Consider the following 17218-nt stretch of genomic DNA (forward strand, 5'->3'; position numbering starts at 1 on the left):
CAGAGAAATGTTGGAGGGTCTGGAATTATGCAGCCTCCTCACCCAAGGAGATAAGTAACTATACAACCTTTAGAAGACATCTGAAGGCAGCAGTTTTTTGGTGTTTAATGTTTTATTGTGCTTTTATATATGCTGGAAGCTGCCCAGAATGGCTGGGGCAACCCAGTCAGATGGGTGTGGGGCATATCTGTCAACCTTCCCTTTTTTTGCGGGAAATTCCCTTATTCCAGCACCGTTTCCCACTGCTTCCCCGGATTGTTAGATATCCCGTAGACTGTCCTCGGGACAGGTGAGGCTGCTGACCCCTTATTTTCAAATCTGAAAGTTGATCGCTATGGTGTGGGGTGTAAAATAATAATAATAATAATAATAATAATAATAATAATGATGATGATGATGATGATGATGAATAGGACGTTGCTGTTTTCATTGAGGAAATGTTAGAGGACAACTTGAAATTGGGCCCAGAAAGAGCTGGCAGCCTATGATTCGGAAATAGTGTATGTATGTAAGACATTTAAGTAAATTTCCTCACAGCGCCACCGCCGGACTTCTTTTGAGAGTAAACAAGGCTAGATGGGCTCCAGCTGTAGGCTGGAGGAGCCCGGGCCTGCAGCCTCGCGGCCCACCGCTCCTAGGCAAGAGTGGCGCATCTTGAAAAACATATTTGCAAAGTTGAAGCAGAAAAAGATGGGAGGCAGGCAAGCAGGCGGGTGTTCGCACCCTCGCGAAACTTTTTCCTTCCCTTGCAGCAGGCCGGCCTGTGGTGACTGAATGCCTCTAGGAAGCACCGCCTTTTATTCCAGCGAAACGTCCCCCAGCTCCTACCAAGGTGAACTTGGGCAGCTGGCCGGCGGCGGAGTCCAACACGGCCACCAGCACCGCGGTCGCTGCTGCCGCTGCCGCCGCCCTCGCCCTCCCTTCGCTCCCCTCCATCGGGCCATGTGCCAGGGAGCTGCTGGGGCCGCGAGAGGAGGCGCCGCTGGCTGCTTAGCAGGCGGCCTCCATTGGCTGGAGAGCAGGGCTGCCGCTCACGTCAAGGCGGCGCCCAGCTCCTTTGCAAAGCTGCCTCCGCCGCCGCTGCAATTGCAGCGAGAGGAGAGATGAGATGCTGCTGGTGCTGCCGAGGTTGCCTTCTGCACTCGTAGCAGCAGCGGCCGCAGCCCAGAGCTTGAGCTATGTGCATGATGATGCATGCAGCGCCGGCTTCTTCCCGCCCCATCCCAGCTGCACTGCTCTATAAGAGATTCCCGTTAGCCCAGCTCGCCTAAACGGTCCCCAGGTTGATTCACTCCTTTCGCTGGAGGGGGGGGGGCGACGGAGGAGGAGAGGGGGCGGAAAGGAGGGAATGGGGGTGGAAAAGATGTGGGGAATGGCTGCCTCTGTCCCCTGCTCGGTAGCAGCAGCAGCAGCAGGCACCGCCACCCCCCTGGGGGCAGCAGCAGGCAAGTCAATGCGGCAGCTTCTCCAGTGAGGGACCAGCAGCGCAGTTGCAGGAGGCAGCGGCTGACCTGAGTGCCTGCGCGCGTGTGTCTCCTTGCTGCCTTTCCGCGCCTCTCGTCTCGCTTTGCAAAGGTGCGAGCTAGGGAGGCGTCTCTCTCCAACCCCCAACCCCCGACCGCCTCCTCCCCGGATGCCCTCTAATACTGTACTACGTCTCAAGCATGGGAGCGCTAACCAGCCGGCAGAACGCAGGAGTGGAAGAGGTGGACATCCCGTCTAATTCAATCTACAGATATCCTCCTAAATCCGGTAAGGCTTAGCCGGGATGGGAGGAGGAGCAGCAGCGGGGAGAGGCGAGGAGGGGAAGAGATCGGGGAACTAGCAGTGTGACGAAGCAAGGGCTGGACAGCTAAACTCCAGGCGGTAGCCGGGGGGAGGTCGCTGGATTTCGGCTTTGCACAAGCTGCCTGGGACGGGGTGAAAAGCAGGACTTGCCTTTTACCGCACTGAAGAAGCTTCTTGGGGGGGGGCGCAGCCAACGAGTTTTCGGAGAGTTTTGGTGTCAGTCGAAGAAGGTCTCCCGTGCAAGTATCTCGAGAAGGTCTGGCGGCCGAGAATGCGGGTTTCTTTCGCCTGGGTTGACCTCCTCTAAAGCGCTCCCGGTGGCATCTGAATTGAGATAGCAACATTCATGGCATCATGCTTGTTGGTAAAGAACCTTTAAAAAAATACTAAGAATTCTGTGGTGGTGTTTTTTAAAAAAAAGCCGAGCCCAAATCCAATTAATGATTGCAGTTCCTTTTGGCTAGCTGTTCTATCTGCCTTTACTTGAGCAAAAAAACTCATTATGGTCCTGAATCGAGTTTTTTCAGCAAAGGAAAGTATTCCCCCTAAAATATGTGTGTGTCCTATGCCACCCCTTGGAATGTGGTTTTCGTACTTGCTACCTGTATTGACATTTTCACATGCTTGTTTATATTCTAATTGCTGTTCGGAAATATCCCATCCATCCTGCTGTGTAACAGTTTTTACGCTGTTGCTCACGGTGGAATGTTTTCCAGTATTGATGGGACAGGGATACTGGGTTACTGAAGCCACACATGTAGCATTAGGTGGGATGAAATCAAAGTACACTACTGTACTTTTCTCACTCTCCTACATATAGGTGTAGAACTTCATGGTCTGCTTGTAAGTTTCCTCTTTTTTTTTTTTAAGGAAGCTAGAGGTAATGGTAGCTAGGAGAGACAGGATAAAATGGGATTAGAATTTAGCTTGCATGCAATGTGTTGGGTAGCTGATTTTTTTTTCTTGACACTGTTCCTGTGCCTTTAACAGTAGTCTGGCATGCAGAAATTATGACAGGTTAATTTCCATTTTTTAAAAAAGGTTTTCCTGCTCCATTTTTTGTCAGGTAGCTATTAAAGGAAGGAGGCCATGTGCAAAGGAAGGTACTTAGGAGCTATTGTGCATAAGAGAGGATTTGAGCAGGTAGTATTAGCCATGCAGGAGTTGGGAAAACATGTAAGTGCCAAATAGTCTTCATCCTGCCTTTTAAAGGTGTATACTCTTTGCATCTGATCATTCTGGTTCTGGGGTCCCCAGTGCATCTGGGGTCCCCAGCCAAGGCTCCTCTGCCCTCTCTTCCTGTTGGCTTTTTTGTTGCATTTGGTTGGGTGGAGGGTCTTGCCTGTTTGAGTGGGTGCTGCCTTCTTTCTTCTAGTTCATTTATTTTGGGGTGCGTGTAAATGCCTTGCCTGCTCAGGGGCATTCTGAGCATCACCAGCTTTTCCTCGTGTTAAATGGGTATTATTATTTTTTTTTTTTAAAGCCTGTGAGGGCCAAAAGGTTGTGGACCCTTACTGTAGTTAATTACACAGGAGAATGCTTTGCTAAAATGGGGGCAAAACTGTACTGCGCATCCTAGTAACTTGTAGTAGTTGCATTGAGACACTACGCTACACAAACTGATAGTTTCATTTCTTATTCAGCTATCAGCATTCTGAATGCATTCCTGTGCACACTTAGAAACCCATCCTGTGGACCTCAGTGGGACTTAACTTTTGAGTAAAACTTGCATAGGTTAGCCTTTTAGCTGCTTTCCATATTTATTGCTGGAATTTTTAGAAAGGGAGCTGGGTATTTTTTACTAATATTAGTGTAGCACATCAGGTTGCCTTGAAGTCATGTTTCTATTAATTATTTTTAATTGTGTGTTTTGAAGATTTAACTCCCATTGGGACATTGTAATTCAAAACAAAAGGGGTTTGGTGCCCGCAGATACTCAGAAGGGCATCTAACCCTTTTGTTTCTAGTCCCTAGTGAGCAATCTTTGGATCTAGGTGATTCCAGAGTTCTTGTTGAAGCTCTGCACTAAGTATATTGTTAGGAATGAGTAGTGACTGTGTATGGCAGTACCAGGGGGCTGGGACTGGTGCAGAGGCCAGGGGACATGCCTAAGGAAGAGGCAATCTATTGAGGCCTCATCATAACCGCTTCTTGCTTAAGCAAGAAATTGTCTGAATTTCTTGAGTTCACTTGTCAAGGTCTGGGTAATGGTTGCTTTCATGTATCATTTCTCAGCTTAGTTGACATCCAAGACCTCATATGGAGTGCATGTTTGCAGAAGTTGTGACCTTAGCTTTCACAATAGTTTCTCTTGGTGCTACAAACATGCTTGACTTACTTTTGAGTAAACATTCATAGTAGGGTTGTGTTGTAAGGCCTACTATGTTAAATAGGGCTTACTCCCGTGTAAGCTTCTACAGAATTGCAGACTTAGTTTGAATTTATATGCATACTTAACCGGGAGTAAGCTACATTCATTGTGGCAGGATTTACTTCCAAGTCAACATGTCTAGGATTGGGTTGCATGACCGCAGCTTTCTGTTTCCTTGATCCTAGCTGTCATTTAATAGCTGCTGAAAATATCAAAAGCTGCCTTATATTGAGTCAGACTATTGGTCCAGCTAACTCAGTACAGTGTTACCTTGGGTTACAAACACTTCGGGTTACAGCTAACCCGGAAGTAGTACCTCGGGTTAAGAACTTTACCTCGGGATGAGAACAGAAATTGTGCGGTGGCAGCAGGAGGCCCCATTAGCTACAGTGGTACCTCAGGTTAAGAACGGACCTCCAGAACGAATTAAGTTCATAACCAGAGGTACCACTGTATTGTCCCAGGCCTGCCTTGATATGTCGAGGATTAATGTTGTTTCATGAAGGGTTTTTAACCACTGCTCACTTCAATGCTTATCAGGAGCATTTCTCTTCCGTTAGAGTAACACAGAAGTTCGAAGTCCTTTGTTTTATTTAATTTTCAAATCACAACTTTATGACCTTTTAAAAAGAGGGGGACGTAAGGTTGTGTTTACACTTGAAAATGATTTGTTCGGCACTGGAGATTGTTAACAATAGGTGGTAATTTTGGTAAGCAGTTAATTATCAAGTTAAGGTAAAAGAAAAAGGATCCTTAATGATGTCTCCATTGCCCAAATTACTTGCTGATTACCAGCAAGGACCTTTGCAGAGTCATTGTTAACATAAACTCTGTTTCTGTATTGAGAATACATGCCTGGCTTTTTCAGTAGGCAGAGCAGCTGGAATCGGTTTGCTAAAACATCTGCCTGGCTGTTGGCATTTAGCAACTTTTCTTCCACCAATTGGGACAGAAGGTGTTTTCTGAAAGATTCATAAGCATAAACAGATGATGCCTGCCTTTACTTTAAGAATTTATTAATTTTTTTAAATGGCCACACATTGGTATGGTGCCCTTTCTGTGGAGTTATGCCTTGTCCTTGATGGGCTGAGTGCGGTGGGAATGGCCTTTCCGTTTGGGCCATCAATCTCTTTAATGGCTGCTGGTCGTTTTCTTATTTGTGACTAGTTTATTTTTTATAACAGAAAGCTTTTCAGCAGCAGCTACCTCTTGAAAGAAAGAGCCTTTGGTGTGGGGAGAGTCATTCGGACGCATGAATAAGCATGCCAAGTGAACAGGTCAGCAGTGTGCTTGGTGCTGTATAAAACACAGGCTGCACACAGTTCCTGCCCAGAAGCTGTGTCTGCGATAGGTTAATAACATCAACCAAGAACACCTGAGCCTTTACACCAGGGGAGTGTTGCTCTCCAGGCCTGCTTACCTGGCCCTTGGGGCACTCCTGGGACTACACCCCCTCCAACCTGCATCCTTCTCTGGCCCTGATCCACCCCCTCCTGGAATGTTTTTGGATGCTGGAAGGCACCCTTGAATTGTGATAGTGCCTCATGCTTGTCTGGATGAAGGCTGGAGAGGTGTGTGTGTATTGCGGCGATAGTGGTGGGTATCACAGAATCGTAGAGTTCGAAAGGACCACAAGGGGCATCTAGTCCAACCCCCTGCAATGCAGGAATCTTCTGCGCAACGTGGGACTCGAACCCGTGACCTTGAGATTAAGAGTCTTGTGCTCTGTCGACCTTTGCATTCTGCATGTCTGCAATGTAGCCTACTGTGCAAAGGTCTCAGCCTTGGCCCCACCCACTTCTTTTACGTATGGCCCTGCCCACTTTTTCCTCTAGCACCCTCCCCTTCGCCCCCGTCAAGGCTGCCCTCTAGGTAACGCAGCCCTCAAGCTAAAAAAGGTTTCCCACCTCTGCCCAGGCTGTGTGCTAAATCAAGTAAGATGCTTCAGGTGCCAAAGGGAGAGTGGGGATGGACTGCTACCTACCATAACCCATGGTCCTCTCCCGTCTAGTCTGACTGTGAAGCCACAAGGGTGAGGTTTATTTATTTTAAAGGGAGATGTTTTTAATTTACTCTACAGGGTGGGATGCTGCCCGAGAGGTGCTGAGCATCAGGTGCGCTGATGGCTGGCTGTACCTAACTCCCCACAGGATGTGGGCTTGTTGGCAGAGGAGGGTTTAATCTCCCTAGGTGAGAGGTGGGGAGAAGGTGTCTGTATTGCCTCAGGTGGGAATGAGTGGTGTTTTTCTCCCTGCTGTTGTTTTATTGAGTGGACCTATTTTTCTCTGCATGATTATAGGTTGGTTAAACATTTGGGTGTTTTATTGAGGTCAGAATTGAGCGGCTGAAGTGATGTGCGTATAAGGAAAGTGTGCTTGTTGGGGGGCGGTTCTGTTTTTTAGAATGTGTATGTGAATGATTTTGGTGATTATGTGTGCGTTTGTAATATTTATGATACTTTCATGATACATAATGAAATTATTTTTGTAACTATATTTATTTTGATTTGTGTATGTTTTGCTTTGGTGGTTCTTTTACTTCTTTTGTACATCGTTCAGAGAGCTATTGATTGATTGATTTCCTTAAAGTGTGGAATTGTTTATTAGTAGTACAGTATTGTTTTATATTTAAATGTGGAGTTTGCCTTACATTTCCCCCCCTATTGATTCATTTTTGTTGGGAAACATTTTGTTGAAATATGCTATGGCAAACTAAGAGGATGCACTGCGTATTTCTTACCTCAGAGCAGAATAGTGTTGTGAGGTACCATGAAGTAATTTGTGCTAGTAAATGAAGATCAAGAGGAAGAAGTAGAAGCATCTAAGGTTAAAAACTTTGTACATACTTGACTCTTACCTTATATGCCTTTTTGGTTTTCTACTGTAAACATTTTAAACATGGCAATGTCCAGTATTTAATTGAGAAATCTGACCCAGGGGTCTAAGCACACTTCTCTGCACTTCTCAAAATCCACCAAGATTGGTGGTGGTGCCAAAAAGAGAAAGTGAATAGATAAAGCATTGGGGTATATCAGCTAGGCATCTTCCAGAGCTATCATCTATCAGCAAGGAGGGGCACAGATTGGCTGAGAAGGTGGTCATGCATGCATATGAAAGAGAACAGGGTGGCAATAGTTACTTTTGCCCTCCCCTTTGTGGCATACAGTCTCCTTCCACCCCCCAGTGTTCACCAAGGATCATTTAGTTCAACCCCCTGCAATGCAGGAATCTCAACTAAATCGTACATGGCAGATGGTCATTCAACCTCTGCCTAAAAACCTCCAAGGGAGGAGAGTCCGGCACCTCTTGTGGGAATCTGTTCCACTGTAGAAAAGCTCTTACTGTCAGAAAGATCTTCCTGATGTTTAGTCAGAATCTCCTTTCTTGTAACTTGAATCCATTGGTTTGGGTCCTAGCTTCTAGAGCAGGAGAAAACAAGCTTGCTCCATCCTCCATGTGACATCCCTTTAGATATTTTTTTTTTTTTTTTAAATATTTTATTTAGGATTTTCTTGTTTTACAGAAGTGTAATGCCTCGTATTTTTTTTTTTCCCCATGTAACATTTTTACAAATCCGTTTCATTTGTTGAGGCATTAGGGGGAGAAGAAAAAAGAAAGAAAAGAGAAAAGGGGGGGTGGAGAGAGGGAAGATGGATGGGGGTGGGGTCGGGTGGCAGTGTTTCTATTATGCTTAGTGTATGTAGAGTTTGGTGTCAGCGTTGTTTGTGTTGTTCACTTGTGTTCCTTTGGTAGTGAGAGAGTTTGGGGTTGGCCTAGGGTGTGGTTGTTTGTTTGTGACTGGCTGTGGTGATCATTGTTTTCGTGTGTGAGTGAGGTGGGTGGGTGTTTTGGATCAGGTTAGCCATATTGATTTGTATGCTGTTGGTGGATTATTGTCATTGTCTTGTTGGGCTGTGTATGTGATAAAGGGGAGCCATACCGGGGTGAAGGTGTCTTCTTCTGTTTGTCCCCGTGTCAGTTTCAGTTTATTAGTTAATTTTTCCAGTAGGGCTGTTTCCCATACTATTTGGTACCATTGGTCCATGCTTACTCCTGACAGGTCTCTCCAGTGTCTGGTTATGGTGTTTCTGGCTGCTGAAAGTAGGTGGGTTATGAGTTCTTTGTGGTGTAAATGGGCATTGTTGTCTTGGAAGATGTTTAGTAGGGCCAATTCTGGGGTGATATCTAATACTTGTTTAGTTATTTTACATATTTCTCGTATGGCTGTTGCCCAGAATAGTTGGATTTTGGGACATTCCCACCACATGTGGAGGTATGTGCCTGTGGAGGTGCACCCTCTCCAGCATTTTGGTGAGGTTCCTGGGCGTATTAGCGCTAGTTTCCTTGGTGTTAGGTACCACCTGTAGGTGAGTTTCAGTGTGAGTTCTTTTCTTTTCGTTGATATGGATTTAAAGGGAGGTTTAGACCACATTCTGGTCCATTGCGTGGGGTTAATCTCATAGCCTATGTCATTCTCCCATTGTTTTTTGATTGCGTCTAGGGGGTTTGTGGGGTTTTGGAGTATTATTTTGTATATTGCGGATACCGTCCCTTTACTGTTTCCCTTTGTTGTTAGGAGGAGGTTTTCGAAGGTTGTCAGGGGCCTAGTTGCTGCTAATTTTACTGTTGGGTTGTTTAAGAGGGCATGTAGTTGGTGTTGTGTTAACCAGGGCATTTGGGTGTCTTCTAGTTTGTCTTGTATTTCTTGTGTTGACAAAGGTTTGTTATTTTTATAAAAGTCTATTAGGCGATATAAGCCTTTGGTTCGCCAGGTTTTTATCTGGAGGTTTTGTGCTGCATGGTGGAATAATGGGTGGTACGCCAGGGGGATTAGTGGGGATGGGGTTGGGGATAGTTTGCCTATTTGTGTTTTCCATGCTTTGAGCATGGTCTGTGTGTACCTGTTGAGTGTTGTGGGAATTTTCTTTAGTTTGTTTGGGAGGAGTGGGTATGCTGTGGTGCAGGTATTTTCAATTGTGTCCCTCTCTAGGTGTACCCATTGTTTTGTCTCATCTTTGAGTATATATGGGATTATATGTCGTATTTGGTTGGCAATGTAATATGCTTCTATGTTGGGGATTCCCCATCCTCCTTCTGAGGTGGGGAGGTGCAGGCATTTGGGGCTTATTCTTGGTTTTTTATGTGAGAAGATAAAAGAGTGTAGTTTCCTTTGCCAACTGCGGAGTTGGGTTGGGGGGATCCAGATTGGGAGGGTTTGGAATAGGTAGGTTAGTTTTGGGAGTGTGATCATTTTGATCATGGCTATTTTGTCTGAGAGAGTGAAATTCATGTTATTCCATCTCTTTAGGTCTTTGTTAATTTGTCGCCACAGGGGCTTGTAGTTGTGGAGGTGCAGTTTATTGAGGTTTCTGGTTATTTGTACCCCTAGGTATCTGAACTTGGTGTGGCAAAGTTTTATTTTGGTGACCTTCGTGAGTTCTTTTTGGGTGTGAGGAGGGGTGTTGAAGCACATAGCTTCTGACTTTGTGAAATTTACCTGTAGGCCCGACACCATTGCAAATGTGTTGAGTTCTCTGATTAGGGAGGTTGCTGTGCTTATGGGGTCTGGTGTTGTGACCATTAGGTCATCTGCAAAGAGCCCTAATTTATAGGTTCTGCCTTTTATTTCCACTCCCTTGATGTCTGTGGCTGCTCGGATGCGGATTGCTAAGGGTTCCAGAGCCAGGATAAATAAGAAGGGAGACAGTGGGCATCCTTGTTTCGTGCCTCTTTGGATAGCTATAGTATTAGAATCCATATTATTAGTTCTGCATCTTGCTGAGGCTTTGGAGTATATTTGTTTGAGGATTTGTAGGAAGTTGGGGCCAAATTTCATGTTAGTTAGAACTGCTAATATGTATTTCCACTCTAAGCAATCAAAGGCTTTGAGGATGTCTAAGGACATAATTGTCAATGGGAGTTTGGTTGCCTTGCTGTGTTCGATCAGGTTCAGTAGTTTCCTGATGGGGTCTGTTATATTGCGGCCAGGGACAAAGCCAGTTTGGTCTGGGGCTATTAACTTGTGTAGGAAGATTTTTAGGCGGTTGGCCAAGATTGATGTGAATATCTTGTAGTCTTGGTTTATTAATGAGATTGGGCGGTATGATTCTACTTTGAGGCTATCTTTTAGTGGTTTTGGGATGGAGACTATTTTGGAGTGGGTCCAGGTTTTGGGGATGGGACCCCCTTTTATGATGTCGTTGAATAGGCGGGTCATGTAAGGCATCAAGGGTTCTTTGAATTTCCTATAGAATTCTGCTGTGAAGCCGTCTGGGCCTGGGGCTTTGTGTGGTTTCAGATTTTTGAGGACTGCATCTATTTCCTCTGGGGTGATAGGGCTGTCCATGAATTCCTGTTCCTCATCAGTTAGGGTAGGCATGGTCAGTCCTGCTAGAAATTTTTTTATTTCCCTCTCTGGTGGGTTATGGGAGGTGTATAGGTTGGAGTAGAATTCTGCAAATTCTGAGATTATTTCTTTGGGGGAGAATGTTATGTTGCCGTCTTTATTGGTGATGCAGTGTATTCTTGTTTTGAGTGCTTTTTTCCTACATCTATTTGCTAGTAATCTGGAGGTTTTCCCTCCATATTCATAGAAACGTTGTTTAGAGTATAGAATGTTGATCATTGTTTTGTTGATTTCTAAGGAGTCTAGTTCTCTCCTTTTTTGTTCTATAAGTTTGAGGAGTTTTTTAGATCCTGTTTGTTTGTAGCGTGATGAGAGGACTGTGATGTCTTGTTCTATTTTGCTAATTTTTGAGGTGGTTTGTTTTTTAAGGAATGTTTTCTCTTTTATGCAAGCTCCTCTGGTGACCGCTTTCATTGCGTCCCATAGGAGGGGGGTTGTTATATTGTCTACATCGTTTTCCTCGAAGTAGTTTTGGAGGGTTTTTGTGAGATTCTCTCTAATTTGTTTGTTTGTAGTTAGGATGGGGCTGAAGGACCATGATGGGGTGGTTTGTGTTCCTTCTCCTATTTTAACGATGACTTCTACTGGGGCGTGATCTGTGATTTTAATGTTACCTATGTTTGTTGATTCCACTGAGGGGATCAGACCCTGTGTGAGTAGAATGCTGTCCAGTCTGGACACTGTATCATGGCGTCCCGATTGGAATGTATGGCTGATGTCTCCCGGGTTTTGCTCACCCCAGATGTCATAGAGACCCCTGTTTTTTAGCAATTTTAGTAATTTGTATGAGTTCCTAGTTGTTGGAGGTTTCCTTCGGAGGAAGGTTGCCCATGGGGTTGTAGGGTGGATATCTTTTAGGGATATGCCTTTCATATTTAGATTGAGGTCCCCTCCTAGGATTGCTTCCCCTTCAGAGAAGGAGAGGAATTTGTTTAGTGTCTTCTGGAAGAATTCTAATTGTTTCGTGTTTGGGGCATATATGGAGCCGATTGTCAGTTTGATTTTGCCGTCTAGTGTTCCTTTAGCGAAAATGAATCTGCCTTTTTTGTCCTTGAGGACTGTTGTGGCAGTGAAGTTCAGGTCTCTACTAAGTATTATGGCTACACCACGTGCTTTCCCTGAGCCTCGTGCGACCCACTGTTGACTGAAGCGGGGGTCGCTCAGGAGTTTGCTGCCTTTGGGTGGGTTGTGTATTTCTTGTAGGAAGGTGATGTGTGGTTTCATGGTGTTTATGTATGAGGTGATGCGCTTTCTTTTGATGGGGTTTCCCAGCCCCCTCACATTTAGTGTAATTGCTTTAAGGTTAGCCATCTTGCTTATCTATTATGTGGGGTGATTCCCTGCCAACCCGTTCGGGTTGTCTTTTTTTTTTTTTTTTTTTTTTTTATAATATATTTATTAAAGTTTTCAAATAAAACATATATCAAATAAGCACTTATCGTTGTCCATTTAACATCTTTCAATTGTTACATGGGACTCCCCCACACCTCCCGCATACACTTACATCATTATTAAATTATTTTCAAGCAAATTATCATTTAACTCATCTTAATTAATAATCTTAATTTGGTTTGACATATAATTCGACTTTAAATCTATTTTAATGGTAGACAATTGTCTGCACTGGCATCCTATTCAGCACTCAGCCAGATTACAATATTTTTGTAAATAAGTCTTAAATTTCCTCCAGTCTTCTTCCATCCTTTCTTCTCCCTGGTCTCGAATTCTGCCGGTCATCTCGGCTAGTTGCATATAGTCCATCAGTTGCATCTGCCATTCTTCCACAGTGGGTAGCTCCTGAGTTTTCCAATTCTTGGCAATTAATATTCTTGCTGCTGTTGTTGCGTACAAAAAGAATGTTCTGTCCTCTTTTAACACACTCTGGCCGACAATACCCAGGAGAAAGGCCTCTGCTTTCTTAGTAAAGGTGTATTTAAACACCTTTTTTAATTCATTATATATTTTCTCCCAAAAGGCCTTCACTCTAGGGCAGGTCCACCAGAGGTGAAAAAATGTTCCTTCATTTTCCTTACACTTCCAACATTTGCTATCAGACGAATGGTATATTTTAGCCAGTTTGACAGGGGTCATGTACCATCTATACATCATTTTCATCACATTTTCCTTCAACGCATTACATGCAGTGAAGTTCAGCCCAGAGGTCCACAACCTTTCCCAATCTTCAAACATAATATTATACCCAATATCCTGCGCCCATTTTATCATTGTTGATTTTACCATTTCGTCATGTGTGTTCCATTTCAGCAGCAAGTTATACATTCTTGAAAGTACCTTAGTCTTAGGTTCTAACAGTTCAGTTTCTAACTTTGACTTTTCCACTTGGAATCCTAACTTTTTGTCGTTTTTAAACACTTCTTTAATCTGAGCATAGTGTAACCAGTCTCGCACTTTGTCTCTCATCTTTTCTAAACTCTGCAATTTCCAGTTGTCACCATCCTTTTCTATTATCTCCCAATATTTTGGCCAATTGGCCTCCATATTGGCTCTTTTCCGAGCCTTAGCCTCCAGGGGTGACAGCCACCTCGGAGTTTTATTCTCCAGTAAGTCTTTATATTTTGTCCAGACATTAAAAACTGATTTTCTGACAATATGGTTCTTGAAGGCCTTATTTATCTTAGCTTTATCATACCATAAGTATGCATGCCATCCAAACGCATTATTAAAACCTTCCAAATCCAAGACATCCGTATCTTCAAGAAGTAACCAATCTTTTAACCAGCAGAAAGCTGCAGCTTCATAATACAACTTTAAGTCTGGCAGGGCAAAGCCCCCTCTTTCTTTCGCATCTGTTAATATTTTAAATTTGATTCTGGGCTTTTTGCCCTGCCAGACAAATTTAGAGATGTCTTTCTGCCACTTCCGGAAGCACTCTGTCTTGTCTACAATCTGCAGTGTCTGAAACAAAAATAACATTTTTGGCAATACATTCATCTTGATGGCAGCTATTCGGCCTAGCAATGAAAGTTTTAATCTTGACCAACTATCCAAGTCTCTCTTAATCTCTGACCAACATTTTTCATAATTATCTTTAAATAAACTCAGATTTTTTGCTGTTATGTTTACCCCTAGGTATTTAACTTTTTTAACCACATTTAGTTCTGTCTCTTTCTGAAGCTGTTCCAACTCAATATCTGTCATGTTTTTCCCCAGAACTTTAGTTTTTTGCTTATTTAACTTAAATCCTGCCACTCGACCAAAGTTTTGAATCAGTTGTAGTACTCTTTTCAAACTAGACTCCGGCTCCTGTAATGTCAGAACTAGGTCATCTGCAAAAGCTTTAAGTTTATATTGTTTCGCTCCGACCTGAATCCCTTCCGCCAACCGGTCCCCCCTAATCATATTCAGGAGCACTTCCAGAACCGAAATAAACAGTAATGGGGAAATCGGGCAGCCTTGTCGTGTACCTTTTTCAATTTTAAACTCTTCTGTAACCACATTGTTAACTATCAGTTTAGCCTTTTGTTCTGAATATATTGCCTCAATCCCGTTCTCAAACCCCCGTCCCACTCCCATTTCTTTTAAGTTCCCCTTCATAAATTTCCAAGAAATGTTGTCAAAGGCTTTCTCCGCGTCTATAAAAATTAAAGCTGCTTTGGTGTTTATGTTTGTTTGTAAAAGTTCCAATATGTCTATAATGTTCCTTGTGTTAGTAAACATATGTCTGCCCGGGAGAAAGCCTGCCTGGTCTTTATGGATTATCTCACTTAAAACTTTCTTAAATCTTCGTGCCAAAACATCTGCAAATATTTTGTAATCCACATTTAAAAGGGAGATGGGACGGTAATTCTTAAGTTGTGTCTTTTCAGTTTCTGACTTTGGAATCAATGTGATAAATGCTTCTTTCCACGATTCAGGCGCCTTCTTCCCCTCCATTATTTCATTACTGACCTCCAACAAAGGTTGTATCAAATAATCCTTCAATGTCTTATAGTAGTTAGAGGTCAGTCCATCTGGCCCTGGTGATTTGCCCTGTTTCAGACTCAGGATGGCCTGTTCAATCTCTTGTTGCCGTTCGGGTTGTCTTGTGTCTCTCTCTTCGTGTTGTTTAAAGAACCAGTGGGGTTGCGCTGACCTAGGGTGTGGTGGGTGGGGGGCTAGTGGGGTTAGAGTAAGATTTGGGTTAAAGAGTAGGGGGTAAGTTGTGGAGAGTTTCCTATATGTAGTCATATAGGTGTTTGTTTGGGGTATTTGGGGTCATCTGGCATTTAGCCGGTTGGTCCTAGGTCTCAGCTGGTGTGGAGGGCCGTGTTCAAGGACAGGCCATCCCCCCTGTTGTCTGCGATAGGGGGTGATCAGCGAGACAGTGTGAATTGACTTTGTAACGTCGTTGTCAAATATAAGGTTCATAAGCAATGTTGCCAATGTTTTGAGCAACATTGTTGGTGTGTTGGGGTGGGGATGTGGGTGTTGGTACGCTCTGGTGCCACCATAATGCTGGTTGGGTGTCAGATTTTAGCCTGATTGTGGGTTGTGTTATTGGGGTTGGAGTTGTTTTTCCTTAGTATGGAGTATGGGGATGTTGAAGGTGTGGGTGATGGGGAGTGTGGTTGAGGTCGTCTGGACTGGTGTTGGGGTGAGGATTTCTGTGGGGGTGCGGGGCTGGGGGGGATGTTGATGGTGTTAACTAAATCTATGTTTTGGAGGAAAAGAGGGGGAAACGGGGGGGAATCACCAGTCCTTCAGTTTGTGGTTTTTTCCTGGTTGCTTCATTCAGCTGGGGTTGTTGTTGTAGGGTTGTCCATCTGCGATGAATTGGTTTGGTTAATCTTGGTTTGGTTTCTTGTGTCGTATGGCCGGCGGGACGGTTCTGAGCATGATGCTTGCCTGTATTGGATTGCGTTGTTGTGCCGCTTCTGTTGTTTCTTTTTCTTCTGTACCGTCGTCCAGTTGTTTGTTGTTGTTTCCTCGTGGTTGGGGCTGTCACTTGGTGGGTTTGTCGGTTGCCATTCCGGTGGGAGGTCGAGTTCAAGGTTCTTTAGTAGTTGCAGGGCCTCAGATATGTTGGTGGCCGTGTGTTGTGTTGTATTAGTTGTTACAATGAGGCGGAAGGGGAAGCCCCATCGGTATTTGATCCCTGCTTGTTGGAGACGCTGGGTGAATGGGCGCAGGCTTTTCCTCCGGTTTAGGGTATCCTGGGATAAGTCCTGTAAGGCCAGGATGGGGGTTTCTCCATATCGAAGGTTGGTTAAGTTTCTGATGCTGTTCCATACCTCTTCCTTCTTTTTGTAGCGTGTGAAGCATACAATGATGTCTCTTGGGGGGGCGCTGGGTTTTGGCATAGGTTTTAGGGCTCTGTGAGCCCTCTCCAAGTCATCTGCCTCAAGTTTCAGGCTTGGGATTGTGTTTTTCAGCCAGTGTATAATTAGGTCTGCTGGGCTTTTCTCCTCTGTTTTTTCAGGAAAGTTGCGGAAGCGGATGTTACAACGTCTATTGCGGTCTTCAAGGTCGGCTTGCTTAATTTTCATCTCTCTGTGTTCTGCTTCCATTTGGTTTACCAGTTCGTCCAGTTTCTTGTTCACACGTGCATTCTCCTCCCGGTATTGCTCTATTATTCTTTCTTGCATTTGGTTCTTGTTCTCTAGAGCTTCCACTTTGGAGGTTAGATTGTTGATTAGTACCTGCATGGGAGCCATTGTGGCCTTCAGTGTTTCTTCTAATCGTGCTTCTAATCTTGCTTCCATTTCCCTCAGGTCTCGTTTCGTTACTGGGCGGTCATCATCTTGAAGGGGAGTTACGGTCTTAGCGTTGTTTGCCATCTCCCTGGTTGGTGGCATCTCAGTCTCCCTAATGGTTTTGGTTTGAGGTTGGCTTGGCATCCTCTTGGAGTAGAGCGGTGGTTAGGAGTTGTGGCAGTGGTGGTTCCTGAGTATTGTTGGGTTGCTAAGCTGATCAGGCTTTGGCTGGTGGCTTGTGCAGAGCGTTTGGATTAGGTGGTCATTTGTGTCACTTCTAGCCTGTGTTTCAAGAACTTCTGTAGGGCTTCTGTAGTTGCCTCAGCGGTGCCGCCAAAGCGGGGGGGGGGGCAGGTAAGAAGATGAGTAGACTAACGGACAGACAGTTCATATAAAGGGAGGGGGTCAGCAGGTAGAGATGCAAAAGATTAGGGGGTGGGGCCAGGGGAAATATTTGTTTCGGAGGGGGTTGTATATACCCCAAAGGGGTGCTGTACTGGGGTCCAGTTAAGGTGGAAGTTGGGGTTGGGAGTGCACTCAGAAGCAGAGACAGACAAATGGGCTATATGTAAAGGGTGGAGGGAGTAAAAGGAAGAAGAAAGAAGAAGGGGGGAGCCGGGGGGGGGGGAGAGGAGAGATAGTACAATAATATCAGCGGTAATAGATTGCAGCAATAGTTTTAGCTATGGTATGAGGGGGGCAAAGTATGATACAGTGATTTGAATGTGTGTATGTGTTTCCTTTAGGGGAAGGGGAGGGGGAGGGAGAAAGGGAGGAGGGAGAGAAAAGGAGAGGAGGAGGGGGAAGGGTGGGAAAAGGAAGGAGAACAAAGGAGAGGGGAGAGGGAGGGTGAACTGTGGCAATGGTATGGGGGAAAGTCTTATTTTAAAAGAGGGGTGGGGGGAGAGGGCTTCCCCCTCAAAAACAATATGGCGAACAGGCTAAAAAAAAAGGGGGGTTG

At 44.7% G+C, this 17218-nt stretch overlaps 1 protein-coding gene across 6 annotated transcripts in view; it reads left to right on the plus strand.

Moving 5' to 3' along the window:
* Positions 1-425: 425 nt before the first annotated feature.
* Positions 426-17218, plus strand: part of RNF157 (ring finger protein 157) — an 81011-nt gene continuing 64218 nt past the window's right edge. For 2 of the 6 annotated variants that reach the window (XM_083597886.1, XM_083597888.1), the window contains exon 1: positions 426-1752. In XM_083597886.1, the coding sequence (XP_083454012.1) occupies positions 1665-1752 (88 nt within the window). In that variant the 5' untranslated portion in view covers positions 426-1664. Of the gene's footprint in view, positions 2153-17218 lie in introns of all 6 variants that reach the window. The other 4 variants (XM_083597887.1, XM_083597889.1, XM_083597885.1 and 1 more) reach the window with 3 other exon arrangements.

The sequence above is a fragment of the Podarcis filfolensis genome, assembly GCF_964270895.1.
Source record: "Podarcis filfolensis genome assembly, chromosome: 2".
In the NCBI taxonomy this organism is placed as follows: Eukaryota; Metazoa; Chordata; class Lepidosauria; order Squamata; family Lacertidae; genus Podarcis; species Podarcis filfolensis.